We start from the raw sequence: 21,117 nt of genomic DNA on the forward strand, positions 1-21,117 counted from the left end.
AGACACGTTTGATTGGCAGCAGAATCAACCAATGGAAGGCCATAAACTGCTTTTACGGTTCAACCTCTGTTTCCTTTCACTGGTGAAGATTCTGTCTGGATTTAAACCATTTCATTTATTAATTCTTTATCGTTTTAATTGATATGTGTCAATTAGTAGATACATGGGCAGTTCTAGAGAAACAATAAACTATCAGGCCAGTCTGAACAGGCATGTTTTGAACGGGCACTGCACCAGTAAAACACAAATACAAGAAATCATTTTTAAACATGAGGTTAAGAATATTTTCTTTTCATGGAAAAATATAAAATATAAAACACCCTGTAAACAATTCATCACTCAAGAAGAAGAATGATAATGTTGCTGCTCTCTCCCATGATGGTCAGGGTAAGCTTATTGAAGGACACGTTCACAATTTTTTAAATCTCTCTGAAAACAGTATCAAGGTAACCAAATGAACATTGAAATAAGTTTTTCTTGCCATAATAATCCCCCCTGTTCATACTGACCATTTGAAGATCTGTTCATTATGCATGTCACGGTACAGATGTGGTTCAGCAGCAGATGACGGCCAAACTTGAAAAGTCTATCTGATAATGTAGGCTAGAGCTACATTAATTCACTGTAACACACATGTGTAATCATAATGTGTGTTCTGTTGCTGACAAAATGAAGAGGCAAACACAGATAGTATCATTGAGTTGTTTAAAGTCATTTGCTTAAAGTCATTTGCAAGCCTAATCTAGACAAAAAGACTAGATGTTATTCTGAGAAATGCTAAAATGCCGATACATTCAAAGATACTTGCTAAATGCTGCATCCACTCTGTTGCTATGATGTACAAAAAAAGAACTACATGAATCACAAGGGACTTTCCATGCAGTACTAACTGACAGCTGGCTGTTTAAGATAAGTGTAAGGCCACTGTCAAAAAAACAAAAATCCAAGTTGAACCCACTAAAATCTGTTGGATTCAGATTTGATGGTGCGTCTGTTATTGCTGGACACAGGAGCAACTTTATCAATGTAATCTACATGCACTGTCACTCTCATAGACTGAACCCAGTTCTGACAGTTGTGGCATGGACATCAGCTGATGCATCACCTCTCTTTGATCATGTGGTATTGAATGGCACACTCATTCCCTCGATGCACAAAGAGAAATGTACCCAGACCGGAGGTTGCAAAGGGGCAGAAAATTTCCGAAGAATTTCCGGAAACTTTCAATGAGAAGTTAAGCTGGGGAAAATATGGAAATATGGAAAATGTTAAGAGACATATGGACAATCAATAAAATAATCTGATAGATAAAATCTCATAAATAAATTCCAATAAATAAATCCTCTAAAATGTTTTTAAAAATCCTCTAAAACTATATCAACTGTACACAAACATAAATATAAACATTTTGTTTTGTCATAAGCAGACATGCATGAAAACTTATACTTTAAAAAACGATATTTTGACTGTTGTGTGATTTGGAACTTTAATCAATTCTTTCATTGAACAACAAAAACATGAAGGTGGAGCAAAAGAAACATATTCCCTATGAACCCCATACATTTAGCATATCTGATTAAACACATTTTGATTTAATATTTGCAAGTTAAACATAATAACATAGATCAAATATATTTACCCCACTAATATCATCAAAACTTACTTGACTTTATGTAGTCCTTGGGTTCAAATGTGTGGCTTCAATAGTCCAGGGTTCTAGAAATCATGTGTGCATGTGATGGAGGAATGCACTGTGCATGTAGGGGGTGTGGCCCTGCAGTAAGTATTGTGCAATGTGCATGTGATTGAGGAATAGGGTATATATTCAACTGTATTTGCATTAAATCTGGTTGTTTTTAACCAAGATTATGCTACCAGATGTTTTTTACTAACTACATTTAAGTTCCCTGTTATGGGCTAACATGCAATTTTGTAAATTCTCAGTTTATTTCTGTCAGTGATGGGAATAACGGCGTTATAAATAAACGGCGTTACTAACGGCGTTACTTTTTTTAAGTAACGAGTAATCAAATTAATCACTGTTCCCCCCGTTACAATCCGTTACCGTTACTGCCCCCCAAAAATGTGACGTTACTTCTTCAGACCTCACTGAAGCGGTTTTCACCCGAACAGGCGCTCTCCGCTCTCCGTCTCTCTGTCTCCCTGCCAAAGAGTGGCTGCACTTAGAGGCAAAACCAAAGACAGAGTAGGACGCAAATGAGACACAATCTCCTGGAATCTGGATCGAGTGAGCAAGAGTGCGCTGTAGAGAGTGACTGCGTGTATGTGTGTGTGTGTGTGTGTGTGACTATCAATGCAGCGCGTGTGAGAGCAAAACGTTCCTGATAGCTTTTTTGAGGAATAAAATTCAATATAATTTTGAATGTGTTTTGGGCCAGTTGTTGTTGATTGGGGCAGCCAAGTAATTTGACGTATTTGAACAATTTCTTAAAAAGTAACTTACTTTTCCTGGTAATTAATTACTTTGACATTGATGTAACTCAGTTACTAACTCAGTTACTTTTTTGGAGAAGTAATGAGTTACTATAATTAATTACTTTTTCAAAGTAATGTGCCCAACACTGATTTCTGTTAATTCCCATTTATTCCCGTTTATTCCCGTTAATTCCCATGGAAAGTTTCTTGCTGGAATTGCTGGTCAGCTTGACCGACAGCAGGACAGAGTCAGAGCTTCAAAACCTAAAAGTCTTAATGTGACATATGCAATGAGGACGTCTTCCTTCATGTTCCTTGCATCTTAAAAGCACTGACTGCACCCTCTACCAATGACATCATGTAGGCTACAGCGTACAGCGTGTCTTCTCCAGCTTAAAGGGAATTTTAAAAAACTTTTCTGTGCTCACCACTCACCTCATCTCATCCTGTCTGTTAACGTTTGAGAGATCTTACAGCAACTCTCGACTAAGAAATTATTAACATATCCAAAAGCAAACCCTTCCAACTATTTCTGTAGGCACAAACACAGATGCGAGATGAGAAACACAGATAAGACTTGTTGACAACACTAATGACATAGTAAAAAAAACATGATTTTTTTTCTCTCTTTTAGTCCTTGCAACCTTCTTCCTCTGTTGTTTTTGTGACCCGGGATGTTATTAATGTTAGCTTAAAACACGGCAAAGCCTTGACAGAAATGATTTTACAAAACTCTAAAGAAAATGTTTTAATGTTCTGCTACTGAAATGATTTTCAAACTATTCAATGTTTTTTTTGTGATGTAAATACTGATGGATGCCATGTGTTGCAGCGTGTGACTTATTTTAACTTTGGGGTATCAGTTAGTGAGGTTGCGTGTGTGTGTGTAGGAGGAGAGCTGGTGGATGGGTGTTCAGAGCATGTGAGTGTGGTTCATGGTTTGTTAGTCTATACTGAGCCTGGATTTCTCCTGTTGTTTATGAGATATCTTATATAAAAAAACAAAAAACAAAACATAAGTCAAAGAAAAAAAATCAATGTGTTTATGAGAACTGTGAATAAATACGTCACCTGTAATTAAAGGATTTGGTTTTTCATGCCTTGTTATTCAGGCTTTTGCTCTGCGTTCTATGTTGCTTATTGTAACACGTCAGTTTCCAGCTGTGTGAAATGCATGTATCAGCAGTTTAGAGCGTGGATGCAGTCTAATTTCAATGCAAATGCATTTCCTATTGAGACTAGAAGAAACTTAGAAAACTATGTAGGCAAGACGAGAGGTAGAGCTGAAAATTCCTGCCTAATTCGATTGTCTTTATATTGCCATGGAAGTATAGACTGCTTGTGTTGAGGCAAGCTCGTGAATTGACAGTGAAATGCTCTCTCTCTGGCTAAAAGTCAGTCTAGCTCACCCGGCAGTCCTCTTAGTCTCTCTCTCTCTCTCTCTCTTTCTCTGTGTGCGATCAAATTAAACAAATAACAATCCAGCCAGATCATCCAAGATATCCAAGATGATTTTTCCTTAAATAGAATTAAAATGTCAGTGTCTAAATGAATGTACTGGTCACAATCCACGGCAAAAAATAAACATGATAGATAAGATGCTAGGCTTTTATTTTTGCACGATTTGAAAATATACCCACGTTTGCTGCTTGTAATAAATACAAACTGTTGCAGGTAAACAATGCACTGTATCAGCATTGGAAATCTGTTATCGAAAAAGATTTAAAGAGTATCATAATCAATCACACACGCTAGTCACATTACACAGCATGATTTGAGTCATTTCTGTTGTAGCGAGACTACCAGCTGGAAACCATAAAAGGGAGACAAACAGTATAAACATCTGTAATTAAAAGGCCAAGCCAAAATGACTTTCCCATGCAAAATTCAAATTCTGGCACAGTGCCTGCGTTACAGTCTTTGCTCTTTTTGTTAGTATACTTCTACCGCAGCTCAACAAGGAAAAACAAAGAGGGAATTTGATGCTAAAAAGACTGTAAATGTGGGAGATATCCACTCAATATGACTAACTCAGACTGCTGAAGCCTCATATAAGCTTCACATCAACTTTTAAATGAATGTGTGGACACAATGTAGATTTTAGCCCCCATCACTTACACTGAAAGACTATTTAAAGGGGATCTTTTAATAGACAGTATGAACAAGAGGAATGATTTTAGCAAGGAAAACCTCATATGGACACCTGACTGTTAAGATTTTATCAATTCAGAATTACACAACAGCTCAAATGCAACTACTCTAAATTGACGTAAACCAACCTTGCACCTCTATTCCGCACTGCATCCCACTTCTCTACCAAGCACAGAAAGAGAAGTCAATATACTGATGTAACAATTTCACATTTCTAGAAGATAATGACCCCATTTCCTTATTTCTGTGTTGTGGTTATCACCACGGCGCACGCTGGCAAGCATATTATCCGCATAACTCCAAACTTCTGCAAGATAGCAACAGTCTTTCATCTCAGTATAATCCCTTCTCTTCACCCTTGAGTAGATTTTGGATCTTCATTGAGAAAGATGATGATGTAAATATTAGTACTGCTCTATTTCATCATTTATAACCTCTACCAACTAGTGCAGGCTTCTTGTGATGAGACAGTGGCAAAATTACATTGTTCTGACAATTTCTTAAAGTGAATATTTGCCGGCCACGCTACAAAGTATTTTACTCATCTTTTGAGCCCACACTCTAATTGTACTCAGACTGTGACCAATACAGTTGTTTTTGTGCTCAATTTTAATAGCGCCCTCGCCTTATCTGTGCCAGCTAATTGTATTTCTCATACTTTGCCTTAGCTAAGCCTACTGTACCCAGCAACTTCAAACCTTTAGATGATAGCAGCTCAATCTCACTTAGTCTATCTAGAGATGAATAAATCTAAATGGGGCCGATAATAGATGCAATTTTTCATCCAGACGACTAATGGAGCTATAAAGAATACTTATCTACAGCTTTTTTGAAAAAAGACACTTTCTCCAGAGTGACAAAGCAGACTGAAATGTCACTGAAGTCACTCGACACACAGGCATGTCACTATTCTCTCTTCATTTCTATCTAAATGTATTGTGTGTTTCCCACTGCTTGTTATGATGAGGGGAGGGGCTGTTTTTATGAAAGTTACAGTAAAGTTACCTTTACCTAGAAGAAGAGTAAAATAAACTATAGGTGTTTCTCTCACCGACACAGCTGCTGATGAGCGGGGGGGAGCTGGCTTTGGACAAGGTCTGCAGCAACAGGATACACACTCTGTCCCTGATGGCACCGGGCAGGGACTGGACTGCCGATCCCCCAGCTGCCCTGAACAGCTTGAGCCACACAGAGAGGATTGAAGCCTTCAGCCCTTCATCTGGGTACAGCAGGGCTGAGCATAGGTGCTCCAGCAAGGGCGCTGGTGGACAGGGATGAGAGACAGATGAATAAACACATGTACAAACAGAGGATTGAGACAGATTAGAAGACGAGGATACATACAGTACAGTACATGCAACAGCGAGACTTCTCACTGGCACCATAAATAGAGACCACACATCCATCTTGTACTGGCCTCCCTCCGCTGGTTACCCGTGAAAAATAGGACTGATTTTATGGTTCTTTTATTTGTTTTCAAAGGTCTGAATGGTTTGGCACCAGCCTACATCTCTGATCTCCTCCGTCCATAATCTACATCCAAACCCGTCAGATCCTCTAATCCGTTACTTCTCTCTGTTCCACATTCCTCGTAAAAACCAGAGGGTGATTTCTTTTTCCATTGCTGCTCCCTGACTGTGGAACTGTTCGCCCCTCACTGTCAGATCTTCCCCATTTATCACAACTTTGAAATCCCAGCTAAAGAACCTATTGCTTTATAGCATATTAAAAAGGTTCATTTTGTCTATTACAATTCATGTATACATATGTATGATTGAATGTTGTGTATGTTTAACTGTATTTTACATTTTTCTATAAAGCACTGTCAACTTCCTGTTGTTTTTAAATGTGCTCTATATAAATTAATCTGACTAGACATGATCGTGTAGGGAAATGGGTAGATGCAACCACAACCATTTAATATCTTCTACATGTGAATTGAAGTTTATTTGATCTAACCATGAGTCTTAAGATATATACCCATATGATCACATTTTCAACAAAGAGCTCCTGAGATAAAAATGACACTTGACATAGACAAAGATACTCAGAGGAGAGGTTGAGGTTATATATGTATATATTGCAAGAGAAGCATAGATAAACAGACAACAATGCGGGCAGCGAGATGTCAACATGGAAGAGAAGCAAACCACTGGGAACAAAGTACAGCTATGTTTTACCATAACAACCTCTTAAGATATGACAGACACCACTAGAGGAAATGTCATCACGAAGATGAAAGGTTTAGAGATGTGTTATTGTGGAAAGAGCACATTAAAATGGCAGGCAGGAGAGAGACTTCAGGAGATTTAAAAAAAGAAAAAAAACATATACAGTAGGAGTAGGACGGAAGTCATCAGGCAGGAGCTAGAAACTCCCAGGCAGGCTGTCTGACAAGAGAGAATATGATACAGATTCACAGGCAGGGGAAAAGACAGAAAGACACACATGGAGAGTGTGATAGTGCTAAAGAGAGAAATAAAAACCGACAGGTAGAGGTAGAAAAGCTGAGTTAGTGAAAAAGGGAAAGCCAGAGGGTGAGAGGGTAAAAGAAAGATACAGGCAGGGAGAGCCATGCACATACTAAGAGTCACAGAGGGAAGGAGACAGAGTCAGAAGCAGAAAAAGATGAGTAGAGAGATGAATTACAGATACGTACACAGAGTGACATAAATTGCATATGGTATTTCTGTGCCTTTAAACTGCTCCATCATACACCAGTGAAAACATAGAATTAGTCTGTGTGGCATCCCTTCAAATGCCCAAACGCTGTACTAATTAAATGTATGTAGTGAATCTCCAAGACAAAAAAGAGGTGAAATGTGGAAATATGTGGGGACTTTTTTGAGGAAATTTGGTGTTACAAAGAGGCTTTGCCATTAGTAGAACTGTAGCTCTTCCCATTGGCTTAATATATTCAGACACATTTGCCACTTCGTGAATACCCACTAACTCTTCACAGCTACATTTACAGAGGACCTTACAGCAAATCAAGATTATAAAATAATGCTGTTGCAAATACGTGTAAATGTAAATAAATAGCCAAATAACATGGAGTGGCAAAACTATGTGTATGAGTGTGTATGTACTGGTAGAGCACTTTTCTGCCCACACAATACAGACCATCTCAAATGATTGACCATGAGAAATAGAAAAAGTCAAAGGAAAGGCCTGTAGTGATAGTTTCATACAAGGATAGATATACTGGCACAGTAGAGGGCAAAAGGTATTTAAAAAATCAGGTTACGTATGATCAAGTAGACTAAAACAATAGGGTACACAGGTGAGCGAGACAGAGAGAGGGAGAACCAACAAAGACAGCAAAGAGAAGCAGAGAAATAAGCTATAAAAGAGCGAATTTGAGAACAGAGGGATAAACAGTGTGAAAAGTGCAGGGCAGTGCTGGAGGTGGAAGGAGACAGAGGAACAGAGACCCAGCGAGTACAGAAGAGGAAAAGATATGACAGAGTAGGAGAGCCGAGCCCAAGCTCAGCTGCTCTGTGAAGCAGATCAAAACCCATGTGAGGTAGGAGAGGCTCCCAGACATGTTTGATTAAACCAAAATATATGAGGCGGCCAAGATGAGAGCCAGGCATAAAGAGGGAGGAAGAGAGTGAAAAAGGAGGAGGGAGGAGGGAGATAAGACCTCCGCAGACAGAGGAGGGAAATGAAAAGAACACAAGGAAGAAAAAAGAGAGAAGGGGATGGGGAGTTTGCAATTTATGAGTGCGGAAGGATGGGTGGGAAATAAAAAGCTTTATTGTTGTTTAACAAAATGTTTTATGATGTACACAAACCAACACAGAGTCAGACACACAGAGAACTGACAAAAAAAGGAGTCAACTGTTTTTTTCTTTGACAGAGAAAACCAAAGGTTCATTTCTGTTTGCCTTGTTTATGGTTTTGCACCCTGCTGTGATGCTGTGCACTCTGAACTCCGACTCTCTGTTTGCTTTGTGATCTTTTTTACACTATTCCTCTGTTGTTTTGCACCCGTTGTTTCACCCTGCTTAACTACCCTTCTCTACTTAGCTCAAACGCTTTTTTTACGCTCCCAGCTTCCATTGCTCCCACATACAAAAATGTACTTGTTTGAGCCAGGCAAATAAATCCCACCCAACCCAAAAATATCTGTGTATAAATAAATATATGTAACTTCATTTTAAATGTCTGCAGAAATTGCATTCTACAAGTGCAGACTAAACCTTGAAATGGTGAATTAATGTGTAGTGATATTAGAAATTACATCCTTAATCACTCTTAATGCCAGCTTCAAATTCTCAACCTGTAAGAGACACTGCAGCTTGCACCATTGTCCTTTCCTTATCGTCTTTATCTTTGCCTGTCTCGCTATTTTCCTATCTCATTAATGCTTCATCTTCCCTCCTTGCTTCCTTTTTTAAAATCCTGTATCCACTCCTCAGTTAGGACCTAAGGGAGTACAACACCAGCAGTGCAAAAATGATAGGAGGGAGCGTGAAAAGAGAGGCAGGCACAGACAGAAACGGAGAGATTAAGAGAAAGACAGAGAGAAAGAGAGAGAGAGAGAGAGAGAGAGAGACAGAGAGAGAGAGAGAGAGAGAGAGAGAGACAGAGAGACAGAGAGACAGAGAGAGAGATATTCAAGCAGAGAAAAGTGAAGCGGTGAAAAAAACAGTGGTTAATCAGTTAGATAGGCAGACAGCGAGAGAGAGAGAGACAGAGAGAGAGTGAGAGAGAGAGAGAGAGAGAGAGAGAGAGAGAGAGAGAGAGAGAGAGAGAGAGAGAGAGAGAGAGAGAGAGAGAGAGTGAAATGTGTCGGGTGCTCTGGGCTCATGTTGTCATTGCGGTGCTGTTGTCGTTAGTCCAAACAACCCCACAGAGACATGTTGAGTGACAGGCCGCAGACAGGCACACACCGTCAATAGTGGCAGCCCGCACCTTGCATCAGCATCGCAACCACCCACCACTACCTGCAGCTGCTCAGGGGACCTTGTAAAACTCATGAAAATACATGGGAGGTGAACACACCAAGCATAGAAAATACATGGGAGGTGAACACACCAAGCATAGTAAAATAACGATGAAGTCCGTATATATGACAAAAGGCTCACATTCACTCTTGCCTGTAAAGCAAAGCACTCAGGCGTTACACAAACGTAGTACAACACACACACAAATGCTTTATGCTGATTAACAGTGCCCATTAAACAGAGGGGAGTAATGGTTCAGTGAGTACAGACATCATACAGTGGGTTGTAGCAGAGATTATATCTGTGCAGTTTGTCTGGGAGGGGGTGGTGAGGTGCATTATCGTTCTGCTACACAACACCACATCTGCAGAATTGTATACAATACAGTATACAGTATATCTACCTAAATGGGGTTTTACAGGGGGAAAGGCTGTTTATTTTCAGCATGATCTGGCAGAGAATTGGCCTCGCAGAGAGAATTTCAAGTATGGACGAGGCATGTTTATCTCAGTGCAGCTGGAGCATAATTGAAAAGGTCGTAACGGCGACAGAGATTGGATTTAGAAAGTTCAGAGGAATGGATATGGAAAATACAGTTTTGTGACTTTTTCATATTTCTCTAAGGAGTGAGAGTGGAATAGGGTACAGCGCTTGGAAGATTATTTCAAAAGTGGACGCGGTGCAACTATTTCTACACATTCAGGACATAAATGAAAAAGGTCATAATAGGCTGTGAACAGGCAAGGCTGATAATTATTTTTTCATCATTCTTTTTCATTTGAGGTGAGCTTTAAAATTGCGAGTATATTCCTGGATCTCAGCTTCCGAGATGAACTGTCTCTGAGTCTGTATCGCTTTAATTTATTATTCAGGGTTGTTTTTTTTTCAGATGGCACAATCAAAACAGACATGGGAGATGTGGCGGCAAGATGAGCCATCTGAGATCTGACCTGATCCTGTCTCACTCTTTTTGTGGATACTCTATTCACTCCCAAAGGAGAATCTATCACTTTGCCTGAAGGTCAGAGGTCAGGTGCTGCTATGGAACAACAATCTTACTGCTAATAAGAAGACACTTCAGCAGGAAACAGTGGTTTGGACCTAAGTCTTCAGTTCACAGTCAATCTCCCCATTTAATTCATCCCCTTTTTAATCAGTATTAAAAATGTTTTATGCAAGTGCATTTTCTGCATGTGTGCAAGACCAGAGAGTTGAGCAAGGCTAAGAGTCTACAGCCATGATAGAGGCTCAGTGATGGCTAATTAAGCTCAGCTAACTGCTAACAACAGCATGCTAACATTCTCACAATGAGCAATGCTGGCATCCTCTTAATTTAACATGTTTGTACTAAAACACAAAGTACAGTTGGGGGTGATGAGAATGTCATTAGTTCTGTAGATATGTAGTCACAAACTAAAGTATCTGGTAAAAACTAAATGGTATTATGTGATGATGGCCCAAATGAAAAGTGAAAGGATCAAAAATATGACAATTCATACTGTAGCAAATTTAATGACACTCTATCCCATAGTTGTTAAGATATTTAATTTCAGCTTCTCTAACATGAATGTGTAAAATCTTATGGTAATCTGACTGATAGATCGTGAGTTGTTTCATCCTGGACCGACCAGCCAACCGATCAACAGAGAATTGCTGCTAGCACGGCTAAAAAGAGGCTAATTTGGAGTCAACTCTCATAGCCTACTTATGAAGTGTACAAACCCAATTCGCCATTACTTGCAACTGTCTTATTGCTGGAGTAGCACAAAGCACCATTAGCTTACATGGACTCTTTCTTCAGTGAACCACAATCCTATCACTTCTGTTGAGGACTGCCCTGTTTTTTTCCATTTAAAAAAAAAGAAATTAAAAACAGATGAAAGCTAACAGGAGAGATATTACCTGCGCTCCTACAAAGCAATAATGACACCAAAGTTGAATCTTGTCTTTTAAAACAGCGGTTATTGGTGCATCATATGTTGTTATGGACTGTAGGTGTGAGATGTGACTTGGTGTCTGTTGCAGGGTCTCACCGAACTGAGTCACCAGGATATGGGCCACGTTGGGGACTGCTTCCACCAGGCTCCCCAAGAAGTTGAATGTGGGCAGGGAACCCTTCACACTAAGCTGGTCACTCAGCTAGACAGAGAATGCACAACATTGACATCAATAAACAATGAAATAAAACATGTCTGGAGGAAAAAGTCGCTGAATCAAAAGCTTTAGGTCCCATCCCTCCATGGCACAAGATCAAGAAGATTTCAGATACACTATAAAGATTAAGTCTATGATAATGTAGGCAGTAATTAGAAAGTAATAAATGAAGAAAACTGTAAGACAAAATATAAAATAGACTACACTAACTAATACTCCAGAGCCTCTTATATAATTCATTCTTTTTCCAGCACTCATTCAAACTGCAATAAATCTCTGTATTCTCAACAGGTTGTTTTTAAACACCTTTTCTTTGAAAGACGTCTAATCAGGTTGTATTCTAGTCATTTAAATGAAACCTGTCTGCACCACTACTTGATGTTCTACCTTTCTGTCATCATCAGTACAAACAGCTCTACCATTTTCCACCTGCAGCGCCGGCTGCTGAATGAGGCTTTTCCACTACTGCCTACCCCCCACCCTCCAAAGGTGAAACAACAGCAGAAAGAGGGAGATGAGCACACAGTGTGTTTACCAAACAAGTGCGGGAGGATATGCTGTTGGTTATACAAGCGCTGTTAAATATTGTAAGATGTTGAGCATGTTCCTGTGCTTGCATGCGTAAATGAGCAGATGTGTCTCTGTATATGTCTGTAAGTGTGTTTGTCTCACCTGTTTGTGAATCTCGTCCAAAACAAAGCGAAATGACAGCTCGCTCTGAAGCTCTAAAAGCAGCTGAACCAGTACTGACACACACACACAGGCACACACATACCAAACAGAAAACATGGAGAAACATTCATTAAATAGACATAACAGAAAAGTACAGTTTCCCACCAACAGTTCAGGGTTTTTATTAATCCAATATTGATGGTTTAAAGTTGTAACTTTTTGTATCTTGTGAGTGACAGTGATTGCATGAGGTACCTTAATGATTCTTGATCTAATACCATTGTATGTTATTAATATGCATATCAAGGTATGCTACCAATTAGGGCCAAAATGATTAGTCAATGAATCATTTAGTCAACTGACATCTTGATTGATTAATCAGTTAGGTATAAAAGCCAAATATTTGAATTTGGCTTTCTTAATTACAATTAATCGTAAAGAAGCAATCTGAATATTTCAGTTTGTAAATCAGGGCAACTGTGTTGAACATTTCACTGACATTTAGTGTGACCAAACGATAAGAATCAAGATAAGATTCATCGATAGTGAGAGTAATCATTAGTTGCAGCCCTACAATGACTATGCAACTATACATCCCAGCTACAGCCAAAGCTCTCATTCATCGTTGGCTGCTTTATATGACTGCTTTGTTGATGTGAGAAAAATTCTGGGACACTCTTGGCTTTCTTTCTCCTCACACACACACAATATTATGACTGCATTATTTATAGGGCTCAAATGAGTTTCAAATTGTGATCTCCACACATTCTCTGTGCAAAGAGCAATAGCAGTGTCAAATTCAAAGCACTCTACCAACTGTTACAGCAAAGTGGTCCCTACGGCATTTTAAGACAGCTACCATAAAATCACTGTCATTTGCATTTACCAAAACATTCTGCATATTAAAAGAAACTGTTGATGCGAGACAAATCTGTCTGAGCACTAAAAATTGTTCTTTCGTTGAGAAGCCGACAGGATGATTTGGAAAAAACCTATGTGTAGCAGTCTAAAATTACCTTTAAATACAAAGAGAAAGTGGTACTTGGGTGTAGCAGTGAAAGAATATCAACATGTGAAATGGGATCAAAGATTAAAAACACTGTTAAATTTAGAAAGCGGTGCAGTGGCATCAATGCAGGGTCACTGTAGTTACTGTAGTTACCAGCAACAGCAGAGTCACATTGAGAGTTTCTGTCCAAGTGTCTCTGAGAAAAGACTGAATCATAGCCTGTGTGTGTGTGTGTGTGTGTGTGTGTGTGTGTGTGTGTGTGTGTGTGTGTGTGTGTGTGTGTGTGTGTGTGTGTGTCTGTGTCTGTCTGTGTGTGTGTGCACTCTCACACAGTCTGCATGATAACAACTACCTGGAAAGTAGGAGTCAGAGTTAGTTTAATGTGAGCAGGGTGTGAGAGTGTACATATGCACACACACACACACACACACACACACACACACACACACACACACACACACACACACACACACACACACACACACACACACACACACACACACACACACACACACACAATCCAAAGAACAAAGAGGCATCTCTCACCTTGGTCAACCTTTTCCAGAGTGGCTGGGTCCTCCACAGTCTGAAGCATGCCTGGGGACATGAACAGTAATGACAGGCCGCATTTTAAAAAACGTACTTCACAACGCCATTGCAAGGGATGAAAGAAAAAGAAAGACAGACAATGAATATTCAAACATGAAAAGGGGAGAAAGTAGGTTTCAAAGTGCGCTTGCTTAGTAGAGGATAAAAGGTAGAAAGATTTAAAATGGGGATTTATGTTGTTATGTGTTTAAGTCAAATTGATCACAGTGTACAAGTTGTACTTAAATGGAGACACCGTGTCCTGAAGAAACTTTGTAAGAAATGACACAGATTCTGTGGCTGTATCCATAAAAACTATTGTTGAAACACGTACAAAAACACAATGTGCCTCATGCAAAAACATTTTCATGACCTTATCCTTGTGTGGTTTGCCTGAACAAGTGTTCAAAGTCAAAGTCAAACTCATAACAGAAAAACTTGTTGTAAATTGCTCATTTCAGCCTGATGAATGCCATCTGTTCACAAAGATCTGCATATTTCTGAGATATCATCCTTAGTGTAATCATCCCCTAAAACATTACTGAAGAGTGACAAGAAGAATCTCACATTGTAGAGCTTCAAGTCAGGCTGTCAGAAATCAGTAAGCTAATTTAGATGTGCGAGTAGTCGTATCAGAGGACCTGAAACAAATAGAAAATATTAAGACAGCTGCAGTGCTGTGCTCTGACAGGAATAAAGATGGAATACGCAGTCTAATGCTAAAGTGGGCCATGACTAATATGAGTGGCAGTCAAGGGGGATGTAACAGTCACAGAGATACAAGATGAGGGAATGTCAAAGCCCACAGCAGGTGATGTTACACTGCCAGGTGCAACAGAGGATGATACTGGACAGGGAACTGCATAAAGATCCTGGAGCAACTGTCAAAGTGACAGAATATTCCTATAACTTCTGTAATATGGTAATAAAATAATCATAAAATCTAAAAAAGAAAACTCCTGTGAATTGGAAAACTATAACCATGATGAATAGGTGAAAGTAATATTCATTTTAAATGAATGTTTCTTTATTATATATTTTATGTCAGCTAATTTTGGTATCATATTTCAATTCAAGCCAATTTTATTTATATAGCTCAATATCACAAACCACATATTTGCCCCAGGGGGCCTTACAGACTGTAATACAACAATACACATCCTCTACCCTTAGACCCTTGATTCAAATAAGGAAAAACTCCCTTAAGAACCCTTCAACAGTGAAAAAATGTTTCGATTAAAGCATTATGACTACTCGTGAATTTCATTCATACCTAAGAGAGAATTTTAAAAGCGAGAAAATCTGTGAATGGCAAACAGTCTCTTAAATCATTTGTATGTGCAATGCAAAAAACTAATCTGCACATACGAGTGGTTCTTGCATGAGGCCCAATATGTATCAGGAGGATGAAAGGACATATTTTATATTGTATTTCCCCCTCATTGGCACATAGTAAATTTCATTTCAACAGACCATCCCACAAGCTCTGTAATGGCTCTTTTAATGGCAGAGCTTTTACCGGCTTACCATTTTAACACGTACCCTCTTATTGCACTAATTTGATTAGAGCTCTAATGGTGTAGGCCTGACATTTTATGCTGCAATAACCCAATGAAATTCATCCAGTGAGGAGGAAGTATTTGCTGATGATGTGGTACCATAAATACACACTATGGTCAAATTATGGCCATGGGAGAGTGTAAAAATGTTATAAACTGACTCGCCAGTGCTGTTTACCTGCCCTTTCACAGCATCATCCTTAAAAGCCACAATAAATCATTGTGGTGTAAATAGCATATTGACATGCCATGACAAAAAAGCATCAACCACCATACAGGGCTAATGTAGCTACTTTCCATGGACATGAACATGACTTCACAGGGTCACTGGCTTCTCTAGGTGCTTGTCACAATTTTGATGACTTTATGTTAGTCCATGACAGAGGGATGAGTGTGGTACCAATTAATTCCCTCGCTGATAACATTACCATTAATAAATAAGTCAGCTACATACACAACAAGCAAAAACGATGATAGTCATGTGTTTTCCTGCAATTCAGTCCCAAGGATGACCTTTGTATTTTTTAGATAGAAAGGGGCCAATAGCTGATATTTTGAACCACTGTTCTATAACTTCACCATGAAGGAGCAATTAAAAGAATATAAATTATGCTAATGATTGCTATTGGGTTGAGTAGTTGAATAATTTAACGATTAAGAGACTTTCACCTCAGGTTTTAATGCAGCTGTCGGCTCCAGGTCAGCGACTCTAGATTTGAGATACTGTATATAGACTGCATACACGGTCTATTCTCCCTTGCCATTTCTTACTAGTCCTTTATTCACATTCTAGTCTCATGCTGTAAGTGACAGTTTCTCACCCAATAGAGAGGCTGTGAAACGCAGAGAGACTCTATGGTCCTGACGGAGCAGCTCTCTCAAGGCCCCTGGAGAGCACTTCAGCAGCCCACTGATACCAGATAAGGCAAAAGACTTCCTCACTGACTGTTAAACAGAGACAGAAGCAGAGAGAGAGAGAGAGAGAGAGAGAGAGAGAGAGAGAGAGAGAGAGAGAGATGGGACTGAAATACAGCCTGCACATGACGGGAAATTAATAGAAACAGGAAATGCTACAGAATTAAACACACATAAAGCTTGATATACACCACCCAGTTAAGTCAATTAATCAATCAATCTTTATTTATATAGCGCCTAAGTAAACACTTAGCAGTAGAATGATACATTCTGGTTGGAGGAAAACTTTATATGAAAACAAGGTGTAACAAGTATATCAAATATTACTCACTGCAATATCGTCACTCTCCAGCATTTCAATGACACAGGCGACACAGAGGAGCAGTCCGCCCCCCTCTGCAGGCCCCAGGCGGCCGCTCCATTTTGGGTCATGTCTGAAGTGGGTCTTGTCATAAATTATATCCACACTTGTCATTTTGGTCGTTTCCCCCTTATTGAGCATAAATGCAGACAATGGCCTATTAATATGCTATTTAAAAAACCGCAACCGAGGCAAGTGAATTAAATAGTTCGCTAGCTAGCTAGCGTTAGCTAACATTAGCTATACTGTTAACACACAACTTGACTAACATTAACTTGCTCATAAAAAAAAAACGTTAAGTGACTCTGTTTATTGTTCTTATATTAAAATGCCTCTACAAAATGCCCAAGTTAACTATTGAGCATGCTTACATTACATACCTTTATCCAGCTGGGTTGCTACTAAACTAATAACTTGTGTAAGGTTAGCTGATGAAAATAAATGCTTGGTAAGCTCGACAGGGTGTGACGCATTTTTATCCTCCCCTTTTAAAAATGTTTGTGTTATCCTTACCTTAATACGAGCCCTTTACAGGTCTGTCAACATATGGAGCAGGTCCTCTTCAAGTCCCCTTCCACGGAGAGCCCTAATATTTTAGGTGTTGGGAACAAAGCATAATGTCCAGTCAATAGGAGATGGCTGATAAAACTAAAATAGAGTAACAGGAGGCATGTAATTATGAGAAAGGTAAAATGAAAGAGAGATCTCAATTTCATTTGGGCATATGCTGTACACGACACTACTTTATATGCCTTATCGTCCAAATCTTTGTCATTCCATCACATTTAGGCTACACTTTTTTTTAAAACTTGTATTACCTGAACAGCTTTTTAGGTACATCTCTTCTCAAGTGCTTGTTGCTCCATATCAGATCAGAATTATTTACACACTAGTGCTATCAAAGTTTGTATCAAAAGTCTGTAAAGGTCAAGGGTAAGATGATAAGATATTTTTCTTCAAGTTATTACATGATCACCCTCTAAATGATGTATCCACATCAATTTATCCTACGAGGAATGTCACTGATGAATAATAAACTGGCAGGGTGTACCTGGATGCATGGGTTTGCGAAGGCCACAATTCTATTATTGCCATGACAACTAAAGCCTCTCAGCGACTGAGTCACTATCTGATGATAGGAGTGTGGGGGCGAGTATGAGCCACTACCAAGATGTCGATTTATGATGTCTCTCTATATCTACTTAAACAGAGTTCAGTGCACATTAACTGTAGGGTATGATAGAAAAATGAGTATAAAAGTGTAGCCAGCTCAGCTCTGCATCAATGTGTGTGTGTGTGTGTGTGTGTGTGTCGGTGTCTGTGTGACAGTGCATGAGTGTGTGCAAGTGTGTGCTGTGGGCTAATCTCTTGCAGTTTCTTAGTCTACAGTATAGCTTTTGACAAGTCTGCTGTGCTCCAGCAAACATACTGGGGGCTAAGTGTGCTGTGTGAGGACTGTGTGTGCAGGAAGTAGCCAAAGCCTTGTTTGGTTGACTAAGAAGAGTAGCAGAACTCTGGAAAATATTTGTTTCTAAAGTCTCCATTTGTACTTGAGGAGGAGCTAAATCCATCAGTCTGTGAGTTTTATTGGCCCCTGAGAGAGAGAGAGAGAGAGAGAGAGAGAGAGAGAGAGAGAGAGAGAGAGAGAGAGAGAGATAGAGAGAGAGAGAGAGAGAGAGAGAGAGAGAGCCCTTTTCACTGTTCAGGTGGGAGCCAATGCATATCTGTCAGCTATTTGACACCTAGACATTTTCTCCAGGGGCCAATAAACCATAAAAACAAATGGATTCAGCTTCTGTCCAAGAGAAAGTGGAGACTTAACATGCAAACATTTTTCACATCATTGCAGTGTCTTTTTCTTCTCTGATTTGGCTTAACTATCGTTGAACCACTTCCTGTGTGTAACTCTCCCACACACCAACACTTCTTATACTCACTTTCTATACACACACAGACTAGAGTGCATGGTGTGAAATGCTTACATCGATTACATAAGAATCATTTTCCACTGATTTCTGTCACTCAGCTATTTACAGCAGGCGTCTCTGGAGGTGTTCAGCCACCCTAAACTAAATATAACCGGATAGACTACCTTTTTCAGTCACTTCAGCCCACACTTCCTCACCACATCACTCTGCTCACATTATTGTAACATTATCTGGTAACAGCATTTACAGGTCATTTTAGAAACAGCTGTATTTTGTTATTAAAGGTAATGATGATAAATAAGAATGCCAACTAGCCTGCATATATTCCACAGAAATTGAGACTGGAAAAAGCAGTGTTGTGTTGACTAATTGGTAACATAAAACTACTTCACTCATCAGAAGCAATAGATAGTGCTATAAACCTATAAATAGCCTATCGTATATTTTAAGGCTTAATCAATACTGTGCGCATATAGGCTATAGGTTGTTGAAATCTTAATTAAGGTTTGTATTAGACAACGTTACTTGTAGACTACTGTAAACATACTGATGTTGAGATAAAGTAGGAAGAGGGCGGAACAAGGAAGACGGGTGCGTGTGTCCGCGTGCGCGTGTAGGAGAAGCGCTTGTCTCTCGCTCTGGTGTCATGTTCAGTTCAGGTGCGCCTCACCCTCAGAGGTGAAAACTTCTGAAGTCGATACGATGGATTATAGATGATCAACAGACTGTCATTTATATATTTCGAGAAAAAAAAGATGACGTGGATACATGGTTTCAGCATCGGGAAAAAGTCCGATTGAAGTTAAAGTGTCGAGCGACGGTAAGAACATGAAAAACTCTTTGCACTTGTTGCACTACATGTATACTGCAGGTCATCTCACTCCATTTAGGTGTCTTTACTTTTGGTCGTATCATACTTAATTGTATTTTCCTACGATGGCTAGAGTCAAGCAAACAAGTTATGTATCCCATTAATAGGATTACAATACATCTAAAATGAAAAAAGCATTCAAAATTGTAGCTAATTATGAGACTTATGCTTTATGTTATAGGTTATATGTTTGGTATGTTATAAGTTATGAGTTGTTTATGTTTTTGCTTTGTGTACAACTTTAATTTAAAAAAAACAAAAAAAAAAAAAAAACTTTTGAGATTAGTTGGGCTAACATGTACTTGCCTGCCTTTGGTTTAATGTAGAAAATATAGGTACATGCACTTCTATGTTGCCTGTTGTAATTTGTGTCACTTAATAATATAAACGACACATAACTGCAATGTGCAAAATGCTTTTTGGTGGAAATAAAGTGCTATAAGATATTTGACACTGCTGTAACCCATGAAGGTGATGCTCTCAGTGCATTATTTACACTAAAGAATGCAATGTATCACTTCCTGAGGAATTAGAAATATTAGTCATCAGATGTTTCCATGCACTGTTGAACCTTTGAGCGACAGCACTCCGCAGAAACAGCCTATGTGCACATATGCAGAATGAGTCTCGCCATGTAGGCCACAGTATTGAGATAAAAAAAAACACAAGATCACCACAAAGTGCAGCAGATACTGACGCGCATTGCAACCACAGTGAATTCATAGTGTCTTTTTACATGCGTAATTCAACTCTGCTCATATGACTCTTATATTCTCAGTTGCAATACTAGCACACTTTGAAAACACTTGTTTTCTCCTTCTCCTCCCAGGTGTTTTGCCTTGTCTTATATTTGTGATGCCTTCAAAAAAAAGCAAACAGGCTAATCTGCCTCAGCTGTCTCATCAGCACTTTTCACAGCCTATGTAAGACATAATAAACAAACAGGGGGAAACTTTACCGATAACAATGGTTGGTAATACCCCTATACCTCCACATCGCCACATACAGACAGGTGCAGGTGCAGGTGCAGGTACTTTGCGGTAGCAGTTACAATGCTAATGTTTCACTGAGATGTGGCGTCATTGTGGCCAGGGCCCTCATATTCTGTCCTCAACTAGTGCCAACCAGGGGAGTATTCACTTTCACACGAGGACAGAGGACTACTCAGTTAACCAGGAATTGACTTGATAGAGATTAAATAAAATTAAAAATAAAAAGACACTGAAATTTGAGGCTTTCCTTTAGATGGGGAAGCGGTGACGAGAGGGGGAGCGATGACAGAGATGATAGAGTTTGAGTACCCAGTTTTTTCCAAAGATGCTTTCAGATCTGAATGCTAGGGGCGTGATGTAAACCCAAGCGACGTGAAAATCACTCCAAACTGTAGGGCTGTGAAACAGAGAGGAGAGAAAGAGGGAAAAGAGAAGAAAGACAGTGACAAATGAAAGAAAAGACTTGCTGACTGATGAGGAAGGGAGAAACAACTCTGCCAAACTGCATTTTGCTCCAGGTGTTGAAAAG

At 39.3% G+C, this 21,117-nt stretch overlaps 1 protein-coding gene across 1 annotated transcript in view; it reads right to left on the bottom strand.

Annotated features, from left to right (window-relative positions):
• Positions 1 to 16,911, bottom strand: part of LOC134000033 (meiosis inhibitor protein 1) — a 58,614-nt gene extending 41,703 nt beyond the window's left edge. Inside the window, 6 exon segments of the mRNA XM_062439341.1 lie at positions 5,639 to 5,848; positions 11,573 to 11,678; positions 12,366 to 12,439; positions 13,921 to 13,971; positions 16,343 to 16,466; positions 16,723 to 16,911. Of these exon segments, the coding sequence (XP_062295325.1) occupies positions 5,639 to 5,848; positions 11,573 to 11,678; positions 12,366 to 12,439; positions 13,921 to 13,971; positions 16,343 to 16,466; positions 16,723 to 16,911 (754 nt within the window).
• Positions 16,912 to 21,117: the final 4,206 nt, after the last annotated feature.

This window comes from Scomber scombrus, chromosome 18 (assembly GCF_963691925.1).
Source record: "Scomber scombrus chromosome 18, fScoSco1.1, whole genome shotgun sequence".
NCBI lineage: Eukaryota > Metazoa > Chordata > Actinopteri > Scombriformes > Scombridae > Scomber > Scomber scombrus.